Source organism: Hyperolius riggenbachi, chromosome 9 (assembly GCF_040937935.1).
Source record: "Hyperolius riggenbachi isolate aHypRig1 chromosome 9, aHypRig1.pri, whole genome shotgun sequence".
Lineage (NCBI taxonomy): Eukaryota > Metazoa > Chordata > Amphibia > Anura > Hyperoliidae > Hyperolius > Hyperolius riggenbachi.
The window spans coordinates 208,311,797-208,338,155 of record NC_090654.1 but is presented as its reverse complement, the minus strand read 5'-3'; the positions used below and the strand labels follow the sequence as shown (position 1 = coordinate 208,338,155).

Sequence of the window (26,359 nt, the reverse complement as noted above, 5' to 3'; positions counted from 1 at the left end):
TAGGGGTGGCACTGTGTGTGAATGCTGCCTGGGTGTAGGAGTGGCACTGTGTGTGAATGCTGCCTGGGTGTAGGGGTGGCACTGTGTGTGAATGCTGCCTGGGTGTAGAGGTGGCACTATGTGCAAGAAGTGCCTGGATGTAGGGGCTGCACAGTGTGTGGGTGCAGCCTGTGTGTAGGGTTTGCATGGTGTGTGGCTGCTGTCAGTTCCTAGGGGTTGATGTGCCTGCGTGGAGGTGCTGTCATTACCTGGAGAGAGCTAAAGTGCAGTGGAAAGCCCCAGGGACCTGTGCTATGCTGAGAAATGTGGGAGGAATGCTGACAAAAGAAGCTTTATTGTTTGTCACTCTGTAGGAAAATGGAGGAAAATTGCAATCACATTAGCATTAATACAACAACTTTCCCTGAATGGAAACACGGCAGGAAATCTACTGCTAGCCTGCAAGAAAGAAAAAAGCGAAATGGAGAAATGGCCTTTTTTATTTCGTTTTATTTTCCATGATGTGTTTCTCTGTGTTAGTGACAGATTATGTGCCAAAGTGCTGTCTTGTGTTTTCAAATGGCTCCTGGAAAACAAGTGGCTGCTCTGCGTGACATGGCAGCGGATCTCTTTGTGACAGTCCTTGTGTAAGTAGGACAAAGTATTGGGCTGGCCATATGACACGGCATGCTGGCATTTCAGCAGCACTCACAATTAACTCTAGGCTGGCAGGCAGGTAACAGCATCCTGTGCATGGAACTCCCATTCACTGTGATGGGTGTATTCAGCTCTGGCTTTGCTGCACCCATCATCTCAGAAACGTCTCCCAAACCCACTTCTAGGAAAGCAGAATGTAGCCACCTAGAAAGGAAGTATGGCTGGGTGTGAATCACTTGAAACCAGCTGCTTCCTGCAGTGTATGCAATCTGTGCAAGTTAATGTAGTACATTCTGAATATTACACTTACCAGTATATAAGCCTGAAGTGGAGATTTGCAGCTTCTTTAATATGTCATGACTATCATCCATCACTTCCTGGTGCTCAATCATTTCTGCACTTCTTCATCTGTGTATTCCCTTCAGATGTATTTCAGTTAGTAATGTTATATTATTGTTATATTTCTTTTTAGGGCCTTTTTCCACTAGACAGCTGAATCGCAAAATCACAAATCGCTAGTGTTGCTACTTTATCATAGAAATCATGAGAAGTATTTTCCACTAAGGGGATTCTATTTGAAAATCGCAATCGCTTTCTGGAGCGATTTTAAGAAGGAAAATGCAATGCAGATGAAAAATTGCAAGCGCATAACAAAATTAATGAAAAATCGCAATTGCTGGTGTTTGTGATTGCGCTTGCTAGTGGAAAAGGGCCCTCTATGTGACTGATTGTCGTGATATTTTGTTACATTAAAGCCATTGCACATGCAGGTTACTGCACTGGTTGATTCACAAAACTTATCTTATGAATGATCGCTCTTCGTTTGTTTATCTCATGGTTTTTCTCCTCTTATCGGTTTTACCTCTCGGATTATCGCTCCAGGGGTCTGATGCACGACTTTCCTAATTCAGGCCCTTTGAATACAGTTGCATTAAAATCAGCTTGAAAATGGCGACACAGCGTATTTTTGGGGGCTTTTTGGTTTTCTCCTCCTGCTGCTTTGAAAGGACAGGTCAGGCTATAATGTAAATACTTCTAGTATTGTCACCTTGTTCTTATGGAATACCTGATCCTGAGCTTGTCAAGCTGTAGGTCAGGATTGTTTAACCTGACTCCATATTAAAAGGCAAAGGTGGCTGCCATATTTTATTCTTTTTAAACAAGGCTAGTTGCATGGTTGTCCTGCTGATCCTCTGACTGTAATCATTTAAAGTTTAAGCACACTAACCACATACCAGTACTTGTTTTATTTGTATCATTTACTGAAGCAGGCAAACAGTTAATTGGTGCTACATAGATAAAAATAAGTAAGTCGGCCTCCATATTCCTCTTGCTACTTTTACTGTGAAAGTTTGTGTGCAGTCTTATGAAGTAGACACTGATTAGGCAATGCAGTGCATACGTAAGTACCGTGCCAAGAACACAAATATGCTATGTTGCTTTTTTTCTTTCTCTGCCTGAAATACTTAAAGAGAACCTGAACTGAAAATTAAAAGTCAAAATAAACATACACAAGTCATACTTACTTCCCATGTAGTCTACTCCTCAATCTCTTTCTCCTGTCCCACATCCTGATTGTCCACTGATCAAGGGAATTCTCCGTCCTCCATTTTGAAAATGGCCATTACCCCATAACAGCTTTCTGGTCAGCACACTGTTAAACTGTAACATCGCCCACTTGAGCCATAGGGAAACATGGACATTACCTGGCACATCAGTTGTCCTCTCAGCTATAACACACAGCAACTGATATATTTCAGTTCTGACAAAATGTTGTCAGAACTGGAAGGGATCATTGTCAGAAGAGAATGATGAGCCTTTGAGAGGAACTGATGGCAATGTAACTATGTAATGTTAATTTGAAGTTACATCATCTGTTTATTTTAAATAATTTTACTCAGTTCAGGTTCCCTTTAAGATTCAGCTGTGCAACTGACAGTTTTTCTCTAGTCGGCACCCAGTCGGATTATAGCGTCCCTCAATGATAAGGAATTACAGCTAGAAAATACTTTCCTGGCAGAAAACTGGGCTTCTGAAAGCAGGGGATAGATAAAAAAAAAAGTCAATAGTTCATATACTTTAGGACTCTGAGACAGTAGACAAACTGTTTCACAGAGCTGAGACAAAACCGTAATCCATTTTTTTTTACATTTTTAAACATAACATAAAACTGTGAGCTAGCTAGAAGTCATTTTTAGGAGTAGAAGAATAGATACAATTGTTTCTTAATCAGGTTCAAAGTTTTACTTTAAGAAGCCAAACACAGGTTGCTTTCTCCAGCATATTCCATCACTTCAATTGAATCTACCAGTAGTATTTTTACTGTTATTGATAATATCAGTTGGCTTACAACATCTAAAGAGAAACCGTGACCAAGAATTGAACTTCATCCCAATCAGTAGCTGATACCCCCCTTTACATGAGAAATCTATTCCTTTTCACAAGCGGATCATCAGGGGGCTCTGTATGGCTGATATTGTGGTGAAACCCCTCCCACAGGAGACTGTGCGGACCATTTTCCTGGCAGTTTCCTGTCTGTGAACCTCATTGCATTGTGGGAAATAGCTGTTTACAGCTGTTACCAACTGCCAAAAAAATGTCACCATGTGATAAATGTCAGAATGTAAATCAAAGAGAGGAAAGCTTTTACCATGGGAAAACACTGATTAAATCATTTATACATAATTATTGTAAAAATGAAGCAATTTTTTATTACATAATTTTCACTGGAGTTCCTCTTTAACCTCCCTGGCGGTAAGCCCGTGCTGAGCACGGGCTATGCCGCCGGGAGGCACCGCTCAGGCCCCGCTGGGCCGATTTGCATAATTTTTTTTTTGCTGCACGCAGCTAGCACTTTGCTAGCTGCGTGCAGTGCCCGATCGCCGCCGATCCGCCGCTATACGCGACGCCGCAGCCGCCCCCCCCCCCCAGACCCCGTGCGCTGCCTGGCCAATCAGTGCCAGGCAGCGCTGTGGGGTGGATCGGAGTCCCCTTTGACGTCACGACGTCGATGACGTCATCCCGCCCCGTCGCCATGGCGACGGGGGAAGCCCTCCAGGAGATCCCGTTCTTTGAACGGGATCTCCTGATCTCCGATCGCCGCCGCTGGGGGGATGCCGCTGAGCAGCGGCCATCATGTAGCGAGACCTCGTCTCGCTACATGAAAAAAAAAATGTTTTAAAAAAACGTATTTGCTGCCCCCTGGCGGATGTTGACAAACCGCCAGGAGGGTTAAGACAGTTTGTTGTTCAGATGCATGACCAAAACCAGTGGTACCTTTTTACCGTTCAGTCTAGCCAGAAATAGGATTAAGATGAAATGAGGCCCTAGGCAAGATAGCTGTTTTTGCCCACCACTGATGATTACCTGGCTTTTTTTGTAAGATTTGTAAGATTTTGCTAGCACCCAGCAGGCCCCTACTCTAAAGGCCCTAAGCAACTGCCTAAGTTTGCCTTGTGGATGATCCGGCACTGAGGCTGGGGTCGATCCACAGAAGCCTGGCTTTGTACTGCAACACAGAGTAGAAATCTAGCAGGGCAATGTTGCATATTTCATCAGACAAGTGAGACTTTTTAGCTCATTACTGCCCTATTGCAGTCTGAAGAGAGAACTGCATGCAGTGAGCTGTGAACTGGAGGGAGGGAGGTGGTATAGAGTTACTAGTTACTAATCCCATAATCTAAAATCCAGTTCTGCCAGCCAGTAGTAGCAGGGCACAGTCATATAGGCAATAAATTAATCTACAGACACAACATATATGAAGTACACAGCTACAAAAGCATGCATGATGCCAATTAATATTAGAATATATACTGAATTGTGTACCTTTTAGTCTTTAGACAACACATTTTCTGTGCATATAGTGTAATATATACTGAAATCTATACTCTGTTTTAAGACTGTATACCAGTCTACAGAAATATGTGACTTGGCTTACTGCACATAGGTTGATATTAACATCCTACTTTTTGTTTGTATTTTCAGATTCTGAAGGGAATGTGTGTCAGAGCAGCGAATTAGTACAGATCATGCTGACCATGCATGGATTCCTGATACCATCTGCAGACCTGCTCAGCAAGCTGAGAGCATTATATCCTTTACTGTACACCATCTCATTGATGTTCTTTACCATTCATGTCATTCAAAAGTGATCTCTGTGGTAGCAAAACATTACAGATGTATAGGACTACCAGCCAGGATCAAATGGTGTGTATTTACACACGTAAACTTTTCAGGCCCTATTACAAATCATGACCAGTGGTGGAGGAATAGGGGATGCAGAGGTTTCCTCTTCAATTGGGCCCCTACTCCAGAGAACCCATATAGGGCTTGTGTCATCCACTGCATCAGCTGTTAATTGTTGTTACTGTAGTAATGATTACCATTATTTCTGATTTGCAGAGTTAATAATTATTGTTAAACACGTGCCCATTTTGCTAAGGCAATTTTCACTATTCTTGGGATGCAGGTTCTGCAGAGGAAGGAAGGGCAGTGTTGAGGGCCCCAGTATAAACATTTGACAACTTAGACAAACCAAACACATCAAGAATAAGAGCATATATCATCATTATGTATATTCATCAGCTCTATCTGAGCGGTATTTTTTTTTTTTTTAAACGCTCCCATTGAATTGCATTAAAATCAATGTAAAATCGCAGCGGTCACTATTTTTCGAAGAATCACGATCTTAGCCATTTTAATGTAAATCAATGCGAGCGTGTTGCCATACAGCGCTGATAGTCAGAAAAGCGCTCAGAAAGCACTTACAATGTGCCTCAGGCCTTACAAAGTCCGTAGTCCTATCACTGCCTGTCCTTAGAGGGGCTTACAATCTAATGCGGATACCATATTGTAATCTTAGATCGTGGACCAATTTTCAGGGGAATGTGTTAACTTGTTAGCATGTTTTTGGAATTTGGTACAACATCATAATGTCTTAAAGACACTCTTACAAATACAAAACATACAAACTTCAGTGTTTTAGTTGTGGGGCTGGATTTCTGCAAAGGCCACTAAGGCCCTGGTCTAGACAGTTGCACATGGAGGCACGAGATGCTACATATGAAAGAGGAGTCTGCATATGGGTAGCAACAGATGGATGAATGGAGCTGATGTTTAAAAAAAATGCTATATTTGACAGAGAGGGGCTGCTGTACACAGATGTGCGTACTAATACCGATAGTAAAGTATTGGAAAAACCACTGATATTCTACTATCTCTTTACCTTTTCATTCCTCTCACACTAACCCTTACTTTTCCTATTCCTAGCATTAACCAACTCCCTGCCGATATCTGCACCTCTAAAGTGTCTCTCTGTCAATATCTGTGCCACCCACCAATGCTATTTCTATTTGGAAAATGTTAAGGGTTTTCCTCCACCACCCAAATTAGACACTGAGCACCACTTCGGGCCTAGGGAGAAAAAGTATTAATCCAATCTTCTGTTTGAGATTTGAACCTGGGACTAGTGCTGCAAGGTGAGAATGCCACCGTGTTGCCCTTTTCACAAACACAAGTCAGTAAAAAAGGGATAAAAACAGATTCATGGGATGTTAAAGCCCCATACAAATGTATGAGGCATGTCATCTGGTGGGGATTGGGACCTGGTATCTCGAGCGACATTGCAGGGCAGAGGCTGTACAGATAAGTCACTAGTGATATGTTCTGCTGCTATGTGGGAATGGAGGCCAACTGAGGTACACAATTGTGACGTCACGCGGGAGTCGGTTGAGTGCAGAGAACAATGCTCTAGGCCGAAGCGATCTGCCAGGTGGATCACTGCACGGGGCCGAGGGGGGTTGGGGCTACTATATACACACACTGGATTTTCGGCAGAGGCAGTCGTTATCTTTCATCTCGGCCAAGTTTCATCTTTCATGCGTACGGGGCTTTATTTTTTACAAAAGCTACAAAATGCCCTTCATCTTCTAATCAAATAAATAATTTAGCTTTTCATCTGAGATATACAGGAACTGAGCATCAAAACACAGAACTTGTTTACAGCTTATTAGAGAGACGACTGAGTTTGGCTTTAAAAAGGCAATGCTTTCTCTATGTTTCTGCACACAAAGATCCCAGCATTTGTGTCATTAATGACAGGCATGTGCTGCTAAAGCAGCTGAGAGAAGGTAACAAGGCCTCCCAAGGGAGAATGGGAGCCTGGCAACAGAGGAATTATGCTCAATCCATGTTTATTATCCAGCCTTCTTAGTTCTAATTTTATTCTCTCTGAATAGACACACTAGAGATAAGTTCTGTATTACTCTGTACCTATGATGACAAACTCTATCATATTTCAATACATTGTAGTGGTGGAATAAGAGATGAAAGAAGCTGAACTTAGCTAAGGAATTGAAGATCTCCTAGGATACACTCAACAGTTGTGTAGGCTAGGCATCATTAGTCTTTATAGTTCTTGTGGCAGGTGTTATGTTTGCGTTGTATGATAATGCCCTCTTTGTAGAGTTCATGTTTTTTTTTCTTAACTGAGATGTTGCACATATGAGGAGGCTCTTCAGAAGAGGTCCTTGCTGTTTTGCCTCAAGATCTGCTACTTTATAAGGTACGCTGGCAGCAAACCTGATGTATAACACGACCCTTTCGTTTCACATAAACTGTATTCTTATTCCTTCATTTTTTTTCCTATCCTTAGATATTGGATTACTGAACTCTGGACTATGTTTAAGATGGATTCACGTCTAACTCAGACCATGGAAGAGTTCCAGGAGCTGGTCAGGGCTCAGGGGGAAGAGTCACACTGGAGACTTCTTGACACTGCTCAGATGTGAGTGCTATAGAAATGTGAAGGCTGCTGTGAATTGTGTTTATTTATATCAGCATGTAATGTTTTGTTCTCTAATGCCATGTAGTAACTCCCGGGAGTGGTCTAGGAAACTGACACAAAGAATAAGACCCAACTGTAGCAAGAAGAGGAAAGTGTCCCTTCTGTTTGATCACTTGGAGCCACAGGAACTGGCAGAACATCTCACTTATCTAGAGTTCAAATCATTCCGTAGAATTTCTGTAAGTAAACTGCAGAGAAATACATTGTTTGTATTTTGAGATTATGCCACATTTTCCTTGGATAATGATTAATAAATATGGCATCCATAAACATGACTATTTTAATGGCCATTTTAAATACCTTTAGACATTGTAAGCCGCCATTCCTGACATTTGATTATTAAACTGGGATGTTTTACAATAAAGCTGGTTATTGTAATAGGATAGTGGCTAAATCATCCGTTAGTGGGTACTTTTAAATATATCTGCAAGACCCACCAAGTCAGTGGTACGCTACCAATAACAATAGTACTAAAATATTTGTATCACAGCTTCCTTGCATCTTGTTGAGAAAATAAGTTCTTATTTAATAGAGAAAATATTTTTGTGAAGGCTCTAATTTTTCCCAGACATGATAAACACACAGTAAAGACAACTTAAGGAAATTGGTTGATGAAAGAGCTGAAGACTATGCAGTATACCTAAATATCTGTTCAGTAAGCCAGCACCTATTCAGTAGGAGACCTTGGGCAAAACTCCCCAACGGTGCTGCTGCCTACTGTGTGTGCCATAGACTGCAGGTCTGATGCTTTAAGTCCGCCAGGAGAAAAGCGCAATATAAATGTTCTGTGTCTTGTCTTGTCTAAATATAAAAATGGTTGCAACTGGAAAATTCACATTGCCTCTTAACAAAATAAATACAATATTTGCTCTTACCAAACATCATATGAGATCTTTGCCTTGAGGCTACCAGTATGCCTAAGCAGCCATTAGAAAGAGACCTGAAATAACCTGTTGATACCCCTATCCTGTACTCTATCCTGGACCTGTATGCAGGAGAAGAACAGTTAGAGACAGGCTTTTTTCTTTTCCCCAACGTAACACAGACTCGCGGATAAGCAACCTAGATGCAACCAGCCGATTGCAGGGCCATATCATGAGGTATTTTCCTAGGGTCTGCTGGTGTACGCTTAATAGTTTATCATTTTGGTCAAATAAACTTTCACTTTTCATGGAATTGTTGGTTAAATAAAAGTAAAAAATAATCTATAGTAACTCATATTCTGGATACTCATACTGTGTATTCCTTTCAGTTTTCTGACTATCAGAACTACATTGTGCATGGCTGTGTGAAGGACAATCCTACTATGGAACGTTCCATAGCTCTCTGCAATGGCATTTCGCAGTGGGTTCAGCTGATGGTTCTGAGCCGGCCAACCCCTCAGCTACGCGCCGAGGTCCTCACCAAGTTCATTCATGTAGCTCAGGTAATCATTACAGTCTACAAATCGTACATCCTGCTAGAATTTATGTAACATGGTTTAGCCAACAGCAGGATCTATAATATTTTGAATGTTTTTCATGTGTACATTTAATTTGTCCTCACAGAAGCTTCAACAACTGCAGAACTTCAACACTCTGATGGCTGTGATAGGAGGACTGTGTCATAGCTCCATTTCAAGACTCAAGGAAACCACTTCTTATGTGTCCCATGATGTTAGCAAGGTAAGCATCAGTGAGGTAATATACAGTAAATTCAGTAGCAGTTTAACAACGAAGGCTGTATCTCATTCATTAGACGTTTAGAGGGGTGTAACTAGGGGGGAGCAGTCCCTGCATCTGCAGGGGGCCCAGAGGGGTGGGGGTGCACCAACTACTAACCTTCCCTTTCTCTGATGCTCCAGAATAGGTGATTTTGTAGCTACTCATGTTATAGGTGTGAAGATCCTGTTGTTTGAGCCTTGTAAGAAGGGCCCCCAGGCTGTTAGAGTCATCAAAAAGAGGGAAATGAAGGGTTGAGAACATTAAGGGGCACCACCAAAGTTTTGCCGGACAGCCCTGTGATTTGTAGTTATGCCTCTGACTGGCTGTATCTTATATGCTTTATTTTAATTCCCTTTTTCGCAGGTCCTAAATGAGATGACAGAGCTGTTGTCGTCCTGCAGAAATTATGATAATTACCGGCGTGTGTACAATGAATGCGGTAATTTCAAGATTCCCATTCTTGGAGTGCACTTGAAAGATCTCATTTCTTTGTATGAAGCCATGCCAGACTTTCTAGATGAGAAGAAAATCAATGTTCCCAAGCTGCACTCAATGTACAACCATATTAATGAGCTGATCCAGCTACAGAACATAGCTCCACCTTTAGATGCCAATATGGATCTTGTCCATCTACTCACAGTAAGTCCTGATTATCAACACTGAACTCCATCCTTATCTGGCTTTTTAGATGAGTATGTTACATAAATGTCAAATGGATAGCTGCAGAAAAAATCCTCACCATTCATATGGTAACTTGTACGACCTAGTTTGCTTTATCCCAAGAAGAAATTGCAAAAAAAAGTGAAATCCACTCTCTGACTTGTGTAAGGACTATTGCGCACGGCATAAGATATTTAGATTGCGGTACTTGTTGTGTCTTTCAGCTCTCTCTTGACTTGTATTACACAGAGGATGAAATGTATGAGCTGTCATATGCACGGGAACCAAGGAACCATCGAGCACCGGTAAGACACTTAATTTTAAGTTTACCACTGAGTCCAAGAGTTGTCAATTTTAACTAAAATTTGAAAGACAAGAATGAGGGAAAATGTATTACAACATTTATCTGTAGAAGAATATGGTCTATCTTATTAGCCACTAGTTAACAATAGGTTATGGGGAATGGACAAATCAAAATGGTCTGTAATTTTCCTTTCCCAGTGTTCACCTTGTGCTATGATCTGAAAGAATGCTCTACCAGAAGTCAGATGTGGCACACGTACAGTAGAATTGAGCTTCAAACTTGACCTTTCATGCAAATGTCTAGGCCAGTGATGGCTAACCTTGGCACTCCAGCTGTGGTGAAACTACAACTCCCATGAGGCATTGCAGTTCTCTGACAGCTCTAAGCATAACTTGGGAGGCAGAAGCATGATGGGATTTGTAGTTTTGTCACAGCTGGAGTGCCAAGGTTAGCCATCACTGGTCTAGGCACTTGAAATGGAGCTAATCAAACTCAGTAGCTTCTAGTTAGTATAGCTGGCAACTTGTTCATTAACCTGCAGCCACTGGGTTTGTTTCAGATCCACAGAAATGTCTAATGTGCAGTAATAGAATAATCCTCAAATTCTATGAATGAACGCTTTCACAAAATGCTTGTTGTCACTTAGTTGTTAAATCTTAGGCTAGGTTCACACTGGGGCATTGCGTTTCATATCCTGTAAAAACAGGATTGCAATGCAGAGGAGGGGAAAAGTTGCACTGAGCGTTAAACACGCAATGGGACGCATACAGTAAAGCATACAGTACATAAAAAGTATGCTTCACCACAACTGTAAATGCGCATGTCATCCAGTAATGGACAGCATGCCTGATAGTATTTGCACTGCAATACTAACATACCGATGTTAACATTGCAAAATGGCAGTTTGAAAGTAGCCTGGATATCTGCATTTAGGGCATGAATAACATTACTTTTAGGCACCGACTATGCATATCTAATTCTTCAAAAATAGAACACAGGCACTGCACAATGTTAATGTGTACCTGAGGTGACATGTGACATGATGAGATAAATATGTGTATGTACAATGCCAAACACACAAATAGCTAGAGTTGTGTTTCTTTTTTTTTCTTTCTTTGCCTGGTAGAATTAAACTTTAGGCATGCAAATGACAGTTTCTGTCTTGTCGGACCCTTGTCAGATTATAGTGTAACCCACACTAATAAGGTATTACAGCCATAAAACTTTTTCCTGCAGAGAATAGCTTCTGAGTACAGGAGATAGATTACAAAATAGGTTAATAGTTCATGTATTTTAGCTCTGGGACACTTAATGGACTGCAATTGAGCAGAGACGATAAAACATTAAATCTGATTTTTAAGTAAAACTGTGGTATATCTTTCAAAAAAAAAAAAAGTTAGGAGTAGAATGATAGACACAATTGTTTATTTCATCTGTTTATTATTACTTTGGGTTCACTTTAAGGAGAAATAATTGTATGAATATGGACAAAACTGAAAGGCAACTGGATCCCTTTTCCCAGCTGACATCTGTATAGGCTATTTGTTTCAGGCCAACCATGTAATATGGTTAGATAATTGCTCACTTCTTATTGAGGTCACCGTCAGGCAGCAATTAGGATACAAGGCTCTTTACCACTGCATGCATTAGCGCTATCACTTGTATAACGTTCGTCATTACTTGCATAAACAAATACAGTAGTTCTAATATAATTCAGAACACAACTCCTTAGCTTATGCAGCTTATGCATTCTTGGGCAAGTGTAGGTGTAAATGGATACTGCAAAATGTGTCTGTACCAGATACTCCACTTAGAGATGAACTGAAGCACAATATTGAATTACATTCTGCTGCCAGAGATATTGCTCTTATCTGCCCTTTAGTTCCTTAAAATGCTCAGATGTTTCTCGGCTGCGCTGTGACCTAGAACACAGTTCCATATGTGGTGGGAAGGGTTCCTGTGAAAGCTGAAAATGAAGTTGGGTCTTGGTGTAAAGAAAGACATAAAAATAGCAGTGTCACCTCACCTACAGACACATTTGTAATATCTGTGAATCCTAGAGGCGGATTGCAGTTCTGACACCCTCCGTGACGAGCAATGCTTTGTGATACACTTCCAGCTCTCACAGTAAGATAGAAGGACTGCTTATTGCAGCCTACACATAGCAGCAGATAGGAGAGTCTAATGCTAACACCACTGGGATGCACAGAGAACATAGGAAACGTGGACAGTTATCTGTAAGCATTTTAATGCTTGTCAGTGGTGCTTGATATATTGGATGGCCATAGTTATTTCTTGCTGAAGTTGCCTCTACACTAGTCCTGCCACTCACTGTCTTATGTCTGCCTCCCACATGACTTGCAATGTCCGAGGAGCAGTGGGACATCAGCTTCTTTATAGAGGGCAACCAATAACCAGCACTGAAACCGAGGATGAGTTCCAGACTCACCTCAACACCTGCCCTACATTATCCTCTGGTTAAAGCAGCCAGTGGGTTTCCTTGCAACAGAACATCTGCTTCCTATGATTTGTTTAGACTTCTTTTTACATGATTCTAATATGTATATGTGTTGAGATATTGCTATAACAGTGTTTGGACTCTTCCCTTCAGTTAGTAAAGTGTATGCATCATGTGTTTGAGAAGTTATAGGTTGGCACAAGAGTCAGAATAGAAACTCAGTTCTGTAGCGCAGGTTTCACAATTTTTTTTGCTTTTAGTGGTGTTTTTTTTCGGGGAATCTTACTTTGATCTCTTTTTATACAGCCTGTGACTCCGTGCAAGCCCCCAGTGGTTGCAGACTGGGCGTCCGGTGTTTCTCCAAAACCTGACCCAAAAACCATTAGTAAACACGTGCAAAGGATGGTAGATGTAAGTAATCTCTCTAGTTGTGTGTCTTACTTTACCTGAAGTATATGTCACTGAATTTGGACTAGGTGAATTGTGATTAATAGATTTTCTTTTGTTTTCAGTCTGTGTTTAAAAACTACGATCTGGATCAGGATGGATATATATCCCAGGAAGAGTTTGAGAAAATTGCTGCCAGCTTCCCATTTTCTTTCTGCGTAATGGATAAAGACAGGTGAGGAGACTGGGTAGCATGGGCTTATATGTAGAGCCATTCAATCAGAGATATGTAAACTTTGGGTGGTTCTACTCAGCATGATCCTCTACTCAAGCTAAACTTGAAGCCTGTGCAAGGAGTGGACAGTGTGAGTAAAACTGAAGCCTGAGCAAGGAATGGACTGTGTGTGTAAGTAAGACTGAAGCCTGGGCAAGGAGTGGACTGTGTGAGTAAAACTGAAGCCCTGAGCAAGGAGTGGACTGTGTGAGTAAGACTGAAGCCTGGGCAAGGATTGGACTGTGAGTTAAACTGAAGCCTGAGCAAGGAATGGACTGTGTGAATAAGACTAAAGCCTGGGTGAGGAGTGGACTGTGTGAGTAAAACTGAAGCCCTGAGCAAGGAGTGGACTGTGTGAGTAAGACTGAAGCCTGGGCAAAGATTGGACTGTGTGAATAAGATTGAAGCCTGAGCAAGGAATGGACTGTGTGAGTAAGACTGAAGCCTGGGCAAGGAGTGGACTGTGTGAGTAAAACTGAAGCCCTGAGCAAGGAGTGGACTGTGTGAGTAAGACTGAAGCCTGGGCAAGGATTGGACTGTGAGTAAAACTGAAGCCTGAGCAAGGAATGGACTGTGTGAGTAAGACTAAAGCCTGGGTGAGGAGTGGACTGTGTGAGTAAAACTGAAGCCTGAGCAAGGAGTGGACTGTGTGAGTAAGACTGAAGCCTGAGGGAGGAGTCGACTGTGTGCGTAAGCCTGAGCGAAATGTGGACTGTGTGAGTAAGCCTGAGCAAGGAGTGGATTATATGAGTAAGCCTGAGTGAGGAGTGGACTGTGTGAGGAAGCCTGAGCGAGGAGAGTGGACTACGTGAGTAAAACTGAAGCCTGGGCAAGGAACAGACTGTGAGTTAAAATGAAGCCTGAGCGAGGAATGGTCTATGTAAGTAAAACTGAAGCCTGATTTAGGAGTGAACTATATGAGTGAAACTGAAGACTGGACGAGGAGTGGACTGTGTGAGTAAAGCTGAAGCCTGGGCAAGGAATAGACTGTGTGAGTAAGACTGAAGCCTGAGCAAGAAGTGGACTGTGTGAGGTTGCCCAAGAGACTGATAAGAACTCCTAACCACTGAAAACGGTCACTTCTAAACAAAAAGAATCTATCTGTGCTACGGGGTCTTCATTCTATGCTGACTGCACAGGCACTGCTTAACGTAAAATGTAGCAGCTTATGAGCATTTAAGCACAGGCAGATGTTCTTTGTGGAACAGCAGAGAATACTGGGGGAGCAGTCCCTGCAGCTGTAGGCCAGAACTGTGGTGGTCCCAACAATTCACCTTCCATCCTTCTGCTTTAGGGGCCTTCCTTCATAGCAGATGTTGTTGTGGCCTCATATGTTAGGACTGCTGGGAGTCATAGCAACAAAACTGAAATGGGAGGAGTAACATGGTGGCCATTCTTGTTATATGCCCACCAGCAGTGGGTCCTCAGGCTTTGGGAATGGCTTTGCCATGGGGGAATGGGGTGCAAATGTCAGGAGGGCATCACAGTTTTGTTGGGGGAAAGGACGATTTACAGAAAATAAAACAAAAGCAGCCAGCCGTCCATTTACGGTATACAGTGAGGTAATGATTCCTGATTGGATGTTATGGATTCCTGCATCTATTCCATCAGCACTACTCACTGTACCGCGTTATAGACCTGGTTCTCACTCAAATTCATGGCAGAACTTATGTGAATCTGAAAACCTGGTTTGAATTTAATACGCATTGTCAAATCTTAAGTGCCATGTTTCTGAAAGGTTAGTGAATTAGCAGTTGTGCAATGCTTGTACACACACCAGAAGTGACAAAGTTTTATAAATATTTTGGATTTATGGTCTGATATAACCCAGGTGAAGGTTGCAACACCCAAGGACCTAATGCTCTGTATTGCTAGCTAGAGTTTCTGCATTTCCGGCTGGGTGCACTGGGGGATTACACCTAAGCCATGTGTCTGTATCAAAGTGCTTCACCAGTGATGAATTTCCAAGTCACCTGTGAATTTAGTGACGTCTCTTCATGGCTTGGTATTCTTTCCTTGCAGGGATGGCCAGATCAGTAGACAGGAGATCACTGCCTACTTCATGAGAGCAAGCTCGATATGTTCCAAACTCGGCTTGGGTTTCCTCCACAACTTCCAGGAGACAACTTACCTGCGCCCAACCTTCTGTGACAACTGCGCTGGCTTTGTGAGTAATGAAAACAATAGATTTTCCACACTACAAAATTAGCATTGCACTCTTACAGATCTGCAGTCCTAGTTGTGTTTTTTTTTACAATGGTACAAGAGTATGAAAACGTTTCAGCCTCACTGCAGGAGAATTGTACAGTGCAGCTCATATAGCTGGAAATAAAAGCTTTTCCCAAAGCTGAAGCCACAATTTAGCTCATATGCTGAAGAGAGTTATCAGTCAATTCTTTTTCACTTTGGCCTCTGGTCACTTCAAATATTCAGGTCTATAACAACCATAAAAGTGCTCCAACTACTGGTAGGTTGTGTAGTATTTTCTACTGCTTTCTAGTCCTTTAATTCACTTGATGCTGAAAGGGTACTTTGTAGGTAACATGTCCTGTGAGGAAACACAACAGGAAAGGTAATTGAATCAGGACCCAAATATCTCTGTGGGAGCCAAGATCATTAATGAGGCCCCATTGCCACTTGATCCTCCTCTTCCCATGTGCAGTCTTGTAGATTCCAAATGCATTAGTGTGCGATGACCTCCATACAGGGGTGTATCTGGGTAGTATAGAGCCTATGGCAAACACTGAAATTGCACCCCCCAGTAAGAGGCGCTAGAGTTAGACCCCCAGTATAAGTACCCAACTGGTAGTACCCTAGTATAGGTAGCCAAAGGCAGACCACCCAGTATGGGTAGCTCCCCAGTTTTCGATGTCCTTGCAGTATAGGTAGAGGTGTCTCCCCAGTATAAATAGCCCCCTTAAAGTACTTCCAAGGCTGATACTGGTGGGGTACTTCTACTATGGAGAGGGACACCTCTTACTCCCTATGCTAAAAGGACTTCCGAGGCAAAGAGCATTACAAATTGTTTACTCATCTGGGGCTTCTTCCAGCCCCTAGCAGCTGGTTCAGTCCCTCGCCGCAGCCCTGGTTCTCCTCGGTGTCCAGATGGCCGTCCGTAATGATCGCAACCTGCCGGTGGGGTCAGCTCTACTGCAGGTGCAGAATGTGCCAGATGACACGGACGCACAGCCACAGAAGAGCTGACCCTGCCAGCGGGTCACAATCATTACAGGCAGCCGGCGGGACCCTGAGGAGGACCGAGGCTGCAGCGAGGAACTGAAACAGCTGCTAGGGGCTGAAAGAAGTTCCAGGTGAGTAAACAGATTGTAATTCTCTTTGCCTTGGAAGGCCTTTAAGCATAGGCAGTAAGAGGTGTCCCTCTCCATAGTATAAGTACCCCATCAGTATAGGTAATGAGATGTGTCCCTCAGTATAAAAAGCACCCCAGTTTAGGTAGTGGGATGTGTCCCCTCAGTATAGGTAGTAAGAGGTGTCCCCAGTATAAGTAATAATAATCCTTTAATCCTAACATTGGTATAGCGCTTTTCTCCTGTTGGACTCAAAACGCTTAAGAGCTGCAGCCACTGGAATGCGCTCAAGAGGCCATCCTGCAGTCTTATGAAGTCTTGCCCAAGTTGCTCCCCCTTTCCCCCCAGTATAGGTAGTAAGGGAGCATCCCCGAGTATTGCATTGCAGCATGAGGGAGGAGGGGAGCCCATGGCACTGAGGTGCCCCTGGTACGAGCCATGCCTACACCCCTCTAGATACGTCACTGTCTCCATAGCAAAAAATGTTCAATGCATGATGTCCAGAAAAAAAGCAGCCTGCTGTCAGTTTTTTTTTTTTTTTTTTTAACCCAAGAAGTAAAGTTTATTCAAAATATCAAGGTAGTAATACAACACTGCCGGTGTGAGGCAGAATACAAATACAAAGTATGGAATGTTTAAGTAAAGTACAGTACCATACGGTTAGTTAGTCCATTTAGATCTTTCTTGCAGTAGGGGCATCACATGGAACAGGGGAGGAAGTTAGTTTGTTATATAATGGGTTTCATCAAGGCAGTCAATATATAGATACACGTACATAACTATTACATTTGCACATTATACCAGGTCTGGAGGTAGTGTTTATCTGTTTATCCACCTGTCCCAGATTAAATGGAACTTGTTAGGGGCTTTCCTATGTATATAAATGAGTTTTTTGTAGGGTATTATGTTGTCTATTCGCCTAATGCAATCAGCCAGTATGGGTGATTTTGGTGATAGCCATTTAAGTGAGATTTCCTGCCTAGGGTGGAAGAGAGACTGGCTTAGGAACAGCTTATCATTTGCTTGGGTATCCTCATCTGTGATGAGTCCCAAGAGGCATATTGCAGGGTCGAGTGTGACTGGACAGCCCATTTTGTCGTGAAGGAACGCTACTACCTGAGTCCAGTAGGTAGCAACAGGTGGACATTCCCATTCCCATTACACACAAAAAAAAACCACATTGAATGGTACCAGCTTATTAATTTTAAATGGGCTGCCAGTTTTAATGCGTTTTCTGTGTACACATAAACGCGGATATTAGATGAAGTGGAAACAGAGCCTAACAACTAGGACACCATATTGAGGGGGACATTCTGTTGAAACGTTGCTTTCAGCCAGTAGCTATTTGTCACATTACAGCTATAGCAGTGAGGCAGCACAGTTTTGGCATTTTGCATACTTGATGCCTCTAAATAACAGGCTCCTGCATTGTGGGTTGGCATGGTGATATTCTTTTGAGTAACGGTACAGTGACTGAAAAGAAAACTTCTAAGCACTGTGTTGTTTTAAATCTGACAAAGTAAATGGCATTTAGGCAGAAATTGATGCTTCTGTTAAGACAAAAAATATGCATGAAACGTGCTGTGAGAAAGCAATGTAGGAAGGGAACGACTCTTCTGTAAAAATATACCGGGAACTGTTTTTTTTTTTGCCAGTTCGGAGTCCCGTTGAGGGCATGATACCATTCTAATTGTAACAAAGAGCATCAAATGGGGGTTTTCACATCCCAAAACATTCATGGCTTCCCAAACATGGTGACGTGTCAGGTTTATTGTCACAAAAGAAAAAGGACAAGTGTTAAATGCTTTAGGAGTGTGAGCTATTCAGTGGCACAGTGAGCAGAAGGGCCACAGGTCACACTGCATTATTTCTGGGATAAATGCATTTTCAGGGAAAATGGAAACCCCCTTTACATACCCAGTTATGACATCACAGCTTTAGCAGCTATACAATACTGCCAATCCGTTAATGTGAAATTTGCATAATGAAGACAGGAGGGTTCTTCTGGGAAATAAATGCTGATTGAAATGACCTCAGCTTGATCTTCTGATCTGTGAGAGGAATTTACCATCTACAGTCTCTGCACTAAACTTTGCTAATAAGGCTTCTCAACATAGATAGGAAAATTGCGTCACGATTAATCCCCAACAATCCAACCAAGGAGCCACTAATGATATTCTATCTCATTTATGTAAGAAAAAAAGCTGGATATTTTTTCTTTGAATAGGCATGTCTTTTTAATAAGCACTTCACATTTGTAACACGTGTGTATTAGCTTATGCAGAACAGTGGCTAACATCAGAAATAAACTGGACTCAAAAGTTCATACACACCAATCTACAGAAAGTTTTACCCAGTGACAACAGCTCCTCCTCCCAGTGCATCACTGCTGAAATATGCAAATTATCCCTTATTGTTCGTGTGAGATAGCCACACCTCCAGAACCGCTGGAATGCAATGATGTGTCACCTTAGTTAAGGTCTCCTTTAAGGTGTCCTTTATGGACAGTTGTCACTAAGATATTGCAAATGATGCAGCAAACCTGGACTGGACTAAGTAGTAAAACCAGTCTGCTATTGGGTGACCTCACCTGGGTCGTATCAGATTATAGTCAGTGTTGCTCAGAGAGGAGTTAGTATGACTGCAGTTGCATTCACGTTTCACCTTTCTGCAACCTTCACCGTATTTTAATATGATCGCAACAGCAGGATTAAAAAAAAATCCAGTCCAGATGTGCTGGATCTCTTATGATAGTATAATATACCATAGTAAATTAGGTTCACTGAGTTGGAAGATGCTGGATTTTCTCTCTATTGAGCAACTAAATGAGTGTTTGTTCTCCTGTATATACCAGTAAAAGGTACCAAAGTATTTTCTTATAGTAAAGCTAGTGCACAAGGAAACTTCTAATGATTTTTATCAGGAACCTATTTATAAAAAGGCTGCACTGGCTGTCCTCTAAAAAGAAGCAAATAAAGCTACTGAGTTATCAGCACACTAATAAAAATTGCCAATAATTAAAATATTAGTACTTGTCAAAGTGTTCAGGAACCAAAAGGAACCATTTGCCACTATATAAGGGTCTAAGGCAAGACACACAAGTGCCGTTCACTGCTTCTCAAATAACTGGAAGGGAACAGTTCATCAAAAGCTTGGTACACTCATCCAATCTTGATTGGCCAATTTTAACACCTCCATGTAGTACAGTGGTGTCAAACTTAAATACAAAGTGGGCCGACATTGTACACTGGAACTTAGTCGTGGGCCAACTTCAATATCTACTGGCTACCTTACTCCCTTATAAAATTCCCTAGTGTCTAATTGCCCTTCTCCAACCCCTTTACAGTTCCTCGGTCTCTAGTTGTCCTCCCTCCCCCTAAACAGTTCCCTGGTGTCTAGAGGTCCCCACCCTCTCCTATACAGTTCCCTAGTGTTTAGTGCCTTCCCCCTCCCTCCCCCATATGGCTTCCCTGGTGTTCCAGGGCTTCACATCCAATATAGCTTCCCTGGTGGTCTAGAGTGGGCCAAACATAATGCAAAGTGGGGAAACCACTTGGGGGCCAAATTTAATGGCTCTGAGGGCCAGATTTGGCCCACGGGCCGGAGTTTGACGTGTATGATGTAGTATGAGGTCCAACAGATTATGATTGCTATGATTAGATTGTGTAGGTAAGCTCTCATACTACATGGAAATGGTAAAATTAGCTAGTCAAAATTGGAAGTGTGTACCCACCCTAATGGAAGTGAATAGGGCTACTATTCGTCCGTTCAGGAGATACACAGTACTGCAGTTAAAGGACAACTGAAGAGGGAGTTATATGAAGGCTGCCATATTTATTTCCATTTAAACAATACCAGTTGCCTGGCAGCTGTGCTGATCTAGTTTGCTGCAGTAGTGTATGAATCAAACCAGAAACAAGCATGCAGCTAATCTTGTGAGATTTAACAATAATGTCAGAAAAACCTGATATGCTGCATGCTTGTTCAGGGTCTATGGCTAAAAGTATTAGAAAGGGAGGATCAGCAAGACTGCCAGGCAATTGGTATTGTTTAAAAGGAAATAAATATGGCAGCATCCATATCCCCCTCGCTTCACCTTTCACTTCAGGTGTCCTATAAGGCCAGATCGCCAGTAACAAAATCCTTTACGTCGCTTATAAATGTGAAGGTATAAAAATGCAATCATCTGGATTTATAAAGTAGAATGCAAAAAAGTAGAGGGTTTGTTTGTCTTTAGAACACCGGCCTTATAAATGGGCCCTAGACATGAAATAACTATGGATAACAGACGTATGCTTAATGGTTGTATACACTTTATTTTCCAGCTCTGGGGTGTGATCAAGCAAGGATATCGCTGCAGAGGTAAATACCTTCCATCAAGTGTTCCCCCAAAATACAGTGCACAGTGGGCCTCATTTATTGCTAACAATACCGTGAATCAAGGGAACCCCGATCCCATAGAATTTCTAGCTAGTAACTGCCTATACAAGTAGATGAAATAATTATTGGCCATTTGTTGGGCGATGCCTTGTGCATTTTGTAGATTCATTTATTGCTAAACCTAATGATGGCAATATATCTAACATAAACTATCTATTTTAAAGTAATCACACAAATCAAAAGAGATCCTCTTGTTGCTGAACTAATAATTTTACAGTACAGGTAGTCCCTGGTTAACGAATGAGATAAGGACTGTAGGTTCGTTCTTAACCTAAATCTGTTCTTAAGTCGGAACATTGTGCCATCTCTGTCCCCTGTACCTCCTCTGTGCCCCCCTGTGTCTCCAGTGTCCCCCTCTGTGTCACCTCTGCCCTCAGTACATTCTTATACAAGTTTAAAAGTAATTTTTTTAAAATAGATTTTTGCAAAAACTAAAAATCCAATTTAAGAAAAAAATGGTTTTGCCTTGTTCCCATGGAAACACAGAATCCATTCCGTTCGTATCGGCGGGTCGTTTGTAAGTCCGGGACTACCTGTACAGTGTTCGTTAGATACAATTGTTTTTTCATATGATCACAGGATTAAAGTGCATGATACTAAAGTGGTAGTTAGTCATCATACTTATACTAGAAGTGTTAATTAGTCCTTTACACTGGTTAAAATGTTATTGACTTTGTTTTGTGAAATGACTCATGGCATCTGAGCACACTTACACATGGCGGATTTTTGCGAACGACGGGTCGTTTGAACGTCCCGTCGTTCAGTCGTCCACACGCCAAATCGGGCGTGTGTACAGACTGTCGTTCGGGTGATAAGACTGCTTTTGAGCAATCTGCCCGGCGGATCAAACGACCTGTCGTTCGCAAAATCTGCCATGTGTATGGGCCTTAAGGCTACTTTCACAGTGGGACGTTACAGGTTAGAGCAGCCTGTAACACTCCCCCACCGCACAGCAATGAAAAATCAATGGGCTGTTCACAGTGCCCACGTTGCGTTACACAGTAACGCTTCACGTCAAGACAACGTACTGCATGCAGTACTTTATACGCGGCTAAGCCGCTTTAGGCTGTTTGCACATGCTCAGTACGGGTGTTTTTTTTTATTTTAGGGCCGGAGAGGAGGCGGGGAGAGGCCGCTACGTAGCCAGGCACATGGCTACTTGGCATTCACTGCACTTGCAGTGTTTACTCTTTAGAGCGGCCGCTGGAGCGGAGAGCTCCGCTCACGTGGTCTCCGCAGCGCCTCCGACAGAGCAGGCGCACCAAGAGCTGCTTGTAACGCGGCTCTTGGTAGCGTCCTGCTCCAACACCACCAGGCGTTGCGTTAGGGGCATGTTATGTGCCCTATAACGTCCCCTAAATGTAACGTCCTGGTGTGTAAGTAGCCTTAAAGCGGAATATAACCCTGCATTTCAACTTTGCTCTAAAACATTATTTACAGCATATTATATGCAACCAGCATTTTTTTTTTTACTAAACCAACATTGGAAGGATTACACACAGAGCTTTAAAGTTCCGTGGAAAGAACTGCTCCCTGCAGCCGAAGTTTAGATAGATACATTCTGTCTACTTAAATGTAACAAGTGTGGAATGTGACTTACTCTCTCTGACTGTGCAGGAGCTGGAGGACAGCCAAAGAGTGTGTAACATTCCTCACTTGTTACATTCTGTTGACTTAAATGCATCTATCTAAACTTCGGCTGCTGGGAGCAGTTGTCTCCACGGAACTTTAAAGCTCTGTGTGTAACCCTTCCAATGCTGGTCTAGTAAAAAAAAATGCTGGTTGCATATAATATGCTGTAAATAATGTTTTAGAGCAATGTTGAAATGCAGGGTTATATTCCGCTTTAAATAAGTATACTGATACTCTAACGTGTCCGGTAGCGATTGCAAAGAGATGTAAATAATGCCAAGGTGATTCAGTATTGTGCAATTTTACTATGCAAATGTATGCAGCTTGAAGATGGACTAATCAATTCCAAAAACATACGGATAAGTTAATTGGCTGCCCCTAAAAATTGGCCCTAGACTACAGTACTTACACTACATAATATAGACATATGGCAATGGTAGGGATTAGATTGTGAGCTCCTTTGAGGGACAGTTAGTGACAAGATATATATATATATATACACTGTACAGCGCTGCGTAATATGTTGGCGCTATATAAATACTAAATAATAATAATAATAATAATAATCAAATCCAACTAAGATGGAATTTGATTGGTCCATTTTCAAGATGCATACATTTACATAAAAATGTGCATAATCCTGCATTGGCTCAGAATTGCAGTATTTGCATCTCATTGACCATCCCTAATGGCCTAGTATTAGACTGTGCTAGGAACAATTGGAACAAATGAGATTGTCACTCATAGCATCAAAATAACAAGGGTAAGGCCTCTTTTCCACGGACAGTTGATAGGCAGTGAAATGCCTATCAAACTCTCACACCTGCTCACTGCTGCTGGGTAACTGCTCACTGCTGCCTAGTAACTGCTTGCTGTTGCCTGGTAACTGCTTGCTGAGCACCCAGTTCAACTGTTAGTGGAAAAGAGGCCTCAAGCAGCTGCTGGCATGACTGTGTGCAAGGCCAACGGGAAAAACATGAAACAAAGACAAGGCAAGAAGCAAATAACTGCCCTCAGAAAATCAGTATTCAATTATGATGATCATATTGATAATTCATCAGAATAATTAAGATTAAGGACAATTAATGTATGAATATGTATAGAAAACAGAAATTTTTGTACATCTTGTTGCTACATTGGCTTCAATCCACAAAGACCTGTTTGGTCTTTTTTCTTTCCTATCGGTCAATTACCATTTGCAGTGAAAAGGTTTTTTGTTTTTTTGCAATTCATCGATATTTTACTGAATGTGGGTATAGCTTGGTAAGAAATCAAAAGAGTTTGTTGGTTGATGAGGTAACAGTGCAGTCTCCATGCGTAAATTCCCAGAAATTGCAGTACTTCACAGAGTAAAGCATTAAAATGCAGTGATTTCTGGGTAGTAGGGAAGGAAAGGGCACATGACATTTTCACTAAATGAAAAAAATTGGGGGGGGGGGGGGGGGGCAAAACAATTGATTCCTCTCTGAATTGACTCCTACTACGCACTGCACAAATATATTCCAGCAGGTAATCTATTGAAAATCGATTAAACCACGATATTGCACTGTTTGATACAATGCAAGGCTATAGCCCATTGATCTACGTTGATTATTATTCATTAATCTGATGAATTATAAATAAAATGATTACCATGTATTTGAATATTGATTCTGTTATGCCTTTCTTTTCTTTCATTTTTCTTATACAACATGATAGTAAATGAAGCATTCTGTCCAAAATATGCCTACTGCCACAGAGTGCCACTGTAAATGAATGTGCCCACTGTTCAGTTCAAAGACATTAGTAAGGTTAACTTCTTTGTGCATATCTCGAGCATACACTGATGTCCTAATCTTCAATGTTTGCATAGACTGCGGGATGAACTGCCATAAGCACTGTAAAGAGCTGGTGGTGTTTGAATGTAAGAAGAGGTCTAAAAGCTCTACGACAGACAACAGTTCATCTCCGGACTCTGGACATACTGACATATCCCTGACCAGTGACAAAGAACCAGCCCATGGTAAGTACTAGAGCAGTGTTCTCAGCAATATTACTGCTTATTGTACACCTTTATACATGCATCAAGCACCAACAAGCTTCTGGTGGGTAACATCTCACTACCTTATGTTATATTCACATGAAGGCAAAGAAAAGACCACTGCAAACACCCATGACAGCATGGTGGTGCAAGACAACCCTCCACTGGGTAACAAGGTAGAAACGTACAGATGTCCGCAACACAACAGTTGTGGGTAAAATCCAGTCTCATTATTGGTACATCCAAAAGACAGGCTGCTAGCTGATGCGTTTCAGACACATAGGTCCCTAAGCCCAATCTACACGATACGATTCTATTTACGATTCGATTCAATTCGATTTGCCATTGTTTTGCAATGGCAAATCGAATTGAATCGAATCCCGATCGGACGTCGGATTTAATTGAATCGTAAATAGAATCGTAAGCGAATCGTACAAAGAATCGTACAAAGAATCGTATTGTGTAGATTGGGCTTAAAGAGACTCCGTAACAAAAATTTCATCCGGTTTTCTTCCATCCTACAAGTTCCAAAATCTATTCTAATGTGTTTTGGCTTACTGCAGCACGTTCTACTATCACCATCTCTGTAATAAATCAACTTATCTCTCTCTTGTCAGACTTGTCAGGCCTGTGTCTGGAAGGCTGCCAAGTTCTTCAGTGTTGTGGTTCTATGATGCATCTCCCCCTCCAGGCCCCTCTCTGCACACTGCCTGTGTATTATATAGATTAGTGCAGCCTCTCTCTGCTCTATTATCTTTTACAAGCTCCTCTGAGCTGGCTGGGCTTTCACATACTGAGGAATTACATATGGGGAGAGCTGTCTGCACTCTGCAGGAAGAAACAGCCTGAGACTTCAGTGGAAGATAGCTGCAGGGGGAAAGAAACACACAAATGATCTCTTGAGATTCAAAAGGAAGGCTGTATACAGCCTGCTTGTGTATGGATGTATTTTCTATGTGTGGACATACTGTACATCAACCTACTTCCTGTTTTGGTGGCCATTTTGTTTGTTTATAAACAAACTTTTTAAAACTGTTTTTAACCACTTTTAATGCGGCGGGGAGCAGCGAAATTGTGACAGAGGGTAATAGGAGATGTCCCCTAACGCACTGGTATGTTTACTTTTGTGCGATTTTAACAATACAGATTCTCTTTAAGCCATAGCTACACATATGTACATAAAGCTGTGGTTGGGCACACCTCTTTTATAAGGTTGGATGCTTGATATTGTGACCTAGGCAGTGTCACCAGCAAAATCTTTCTCCAGTATATCAGCCCACCAAATTGATTGAAATCACACTCTTTTATTGAGCCATCTGTCTCCACAAGTAGTTAGCCGACAATTGTTTGTAAACCACACGCCTTGATAAAGGGGGACCCTGCGAGGCCCCCGAAACAATTGTCGGCTAACTATAGCTACACATAGGTCCTTAGCCATAGCTACATATAGGTCCATATACAGACAACACCTCTATCTAAGATGGTGCCGGACTCGGACGCCACGGCCACAGGGCTCCGGACTTTTTTCTTCTTTCTTCTTTAACCCGCCGTTGCTGCACCACCCGATCTCCCCTATCTATCTGGGGAGCGGGCGGGCATCGCAGACTGCCGAGCTGAGCGAGGAGGCAGAGGTTTTTGGGCCCCGGTGGAGGCTATCGCAGCCGGAGGGGCAGAAGAGCACATGCGGCCGAGC

The 26,359-nt window shown here is 42.1% G+C and overlaps 1 protein-coding gene across 5 annotated transcripts in view; it reads left to right on the top strand.

Annotated features, from left to right (window-relative positions):
* The window catches only part of RASGRP1 (RAS guanyl releasing protein 1), a 315,245-nt gene that overhangs the window by 277,264 nt on the left and 11,622 nt on the right, over positions 1 to 26,359 (top strand). For all 5 annotated transcript variants that reach the window (XM_068253917.1, XM_068253918.1, XM_068253919.1 and 2 more), the window contains 13 exons: positions 4,621 to 4,730; positions 7,140 to 7,198; positions 7,289 to 7,420; positions 7,506 to 7,659; positions 8,733 to 8,906; positions 9,028 to 9,144; positions 9,547 to 9,822; positions 10,068 to 10,148; positions 12,912 to 13,016; positions 13,118 to 13,227; positions 15,289 to 15,433; positions 20,900 to 20,936; positions 24,499 to 24,648. In XM_068253917.1, the coding sequence (XP_068110018.1) occupies positions 4,621 to 4,730; positions 7,140 to 7,198; positions 7,289 to 7,420; positions 7,506 to 7,659; positions 8,733 to 8,906; positions 9,028 to 9,144; positions 9,547 to 9,822; positions 10,068 to 10,148; positions 12,912 to 13,016; positions 13,118 to 13,227; positions 15,289 to 15,433; positions 20,900 to 20,936; positions 24,499 to 24,648 (1,650 nt within the window). The remainder of the gene's footprint in view (positions 1 to 4,620; positions 4,731 to 7,139; positions 7,199 to 7,288; positions 7,421 to 7,505; positions 7,660 to 8,732; positions 8,907 to 9,027; positions 9,145 to 9,546; positions 9,823 to 10,067; positions 10,149 to 12,911; positions 13,017 to 13,117; positions 13,228 to 15,288; positions 15,434 to 20,899; positions 20,937 to 24,498; positions 24,649 to 26,359) is intronic.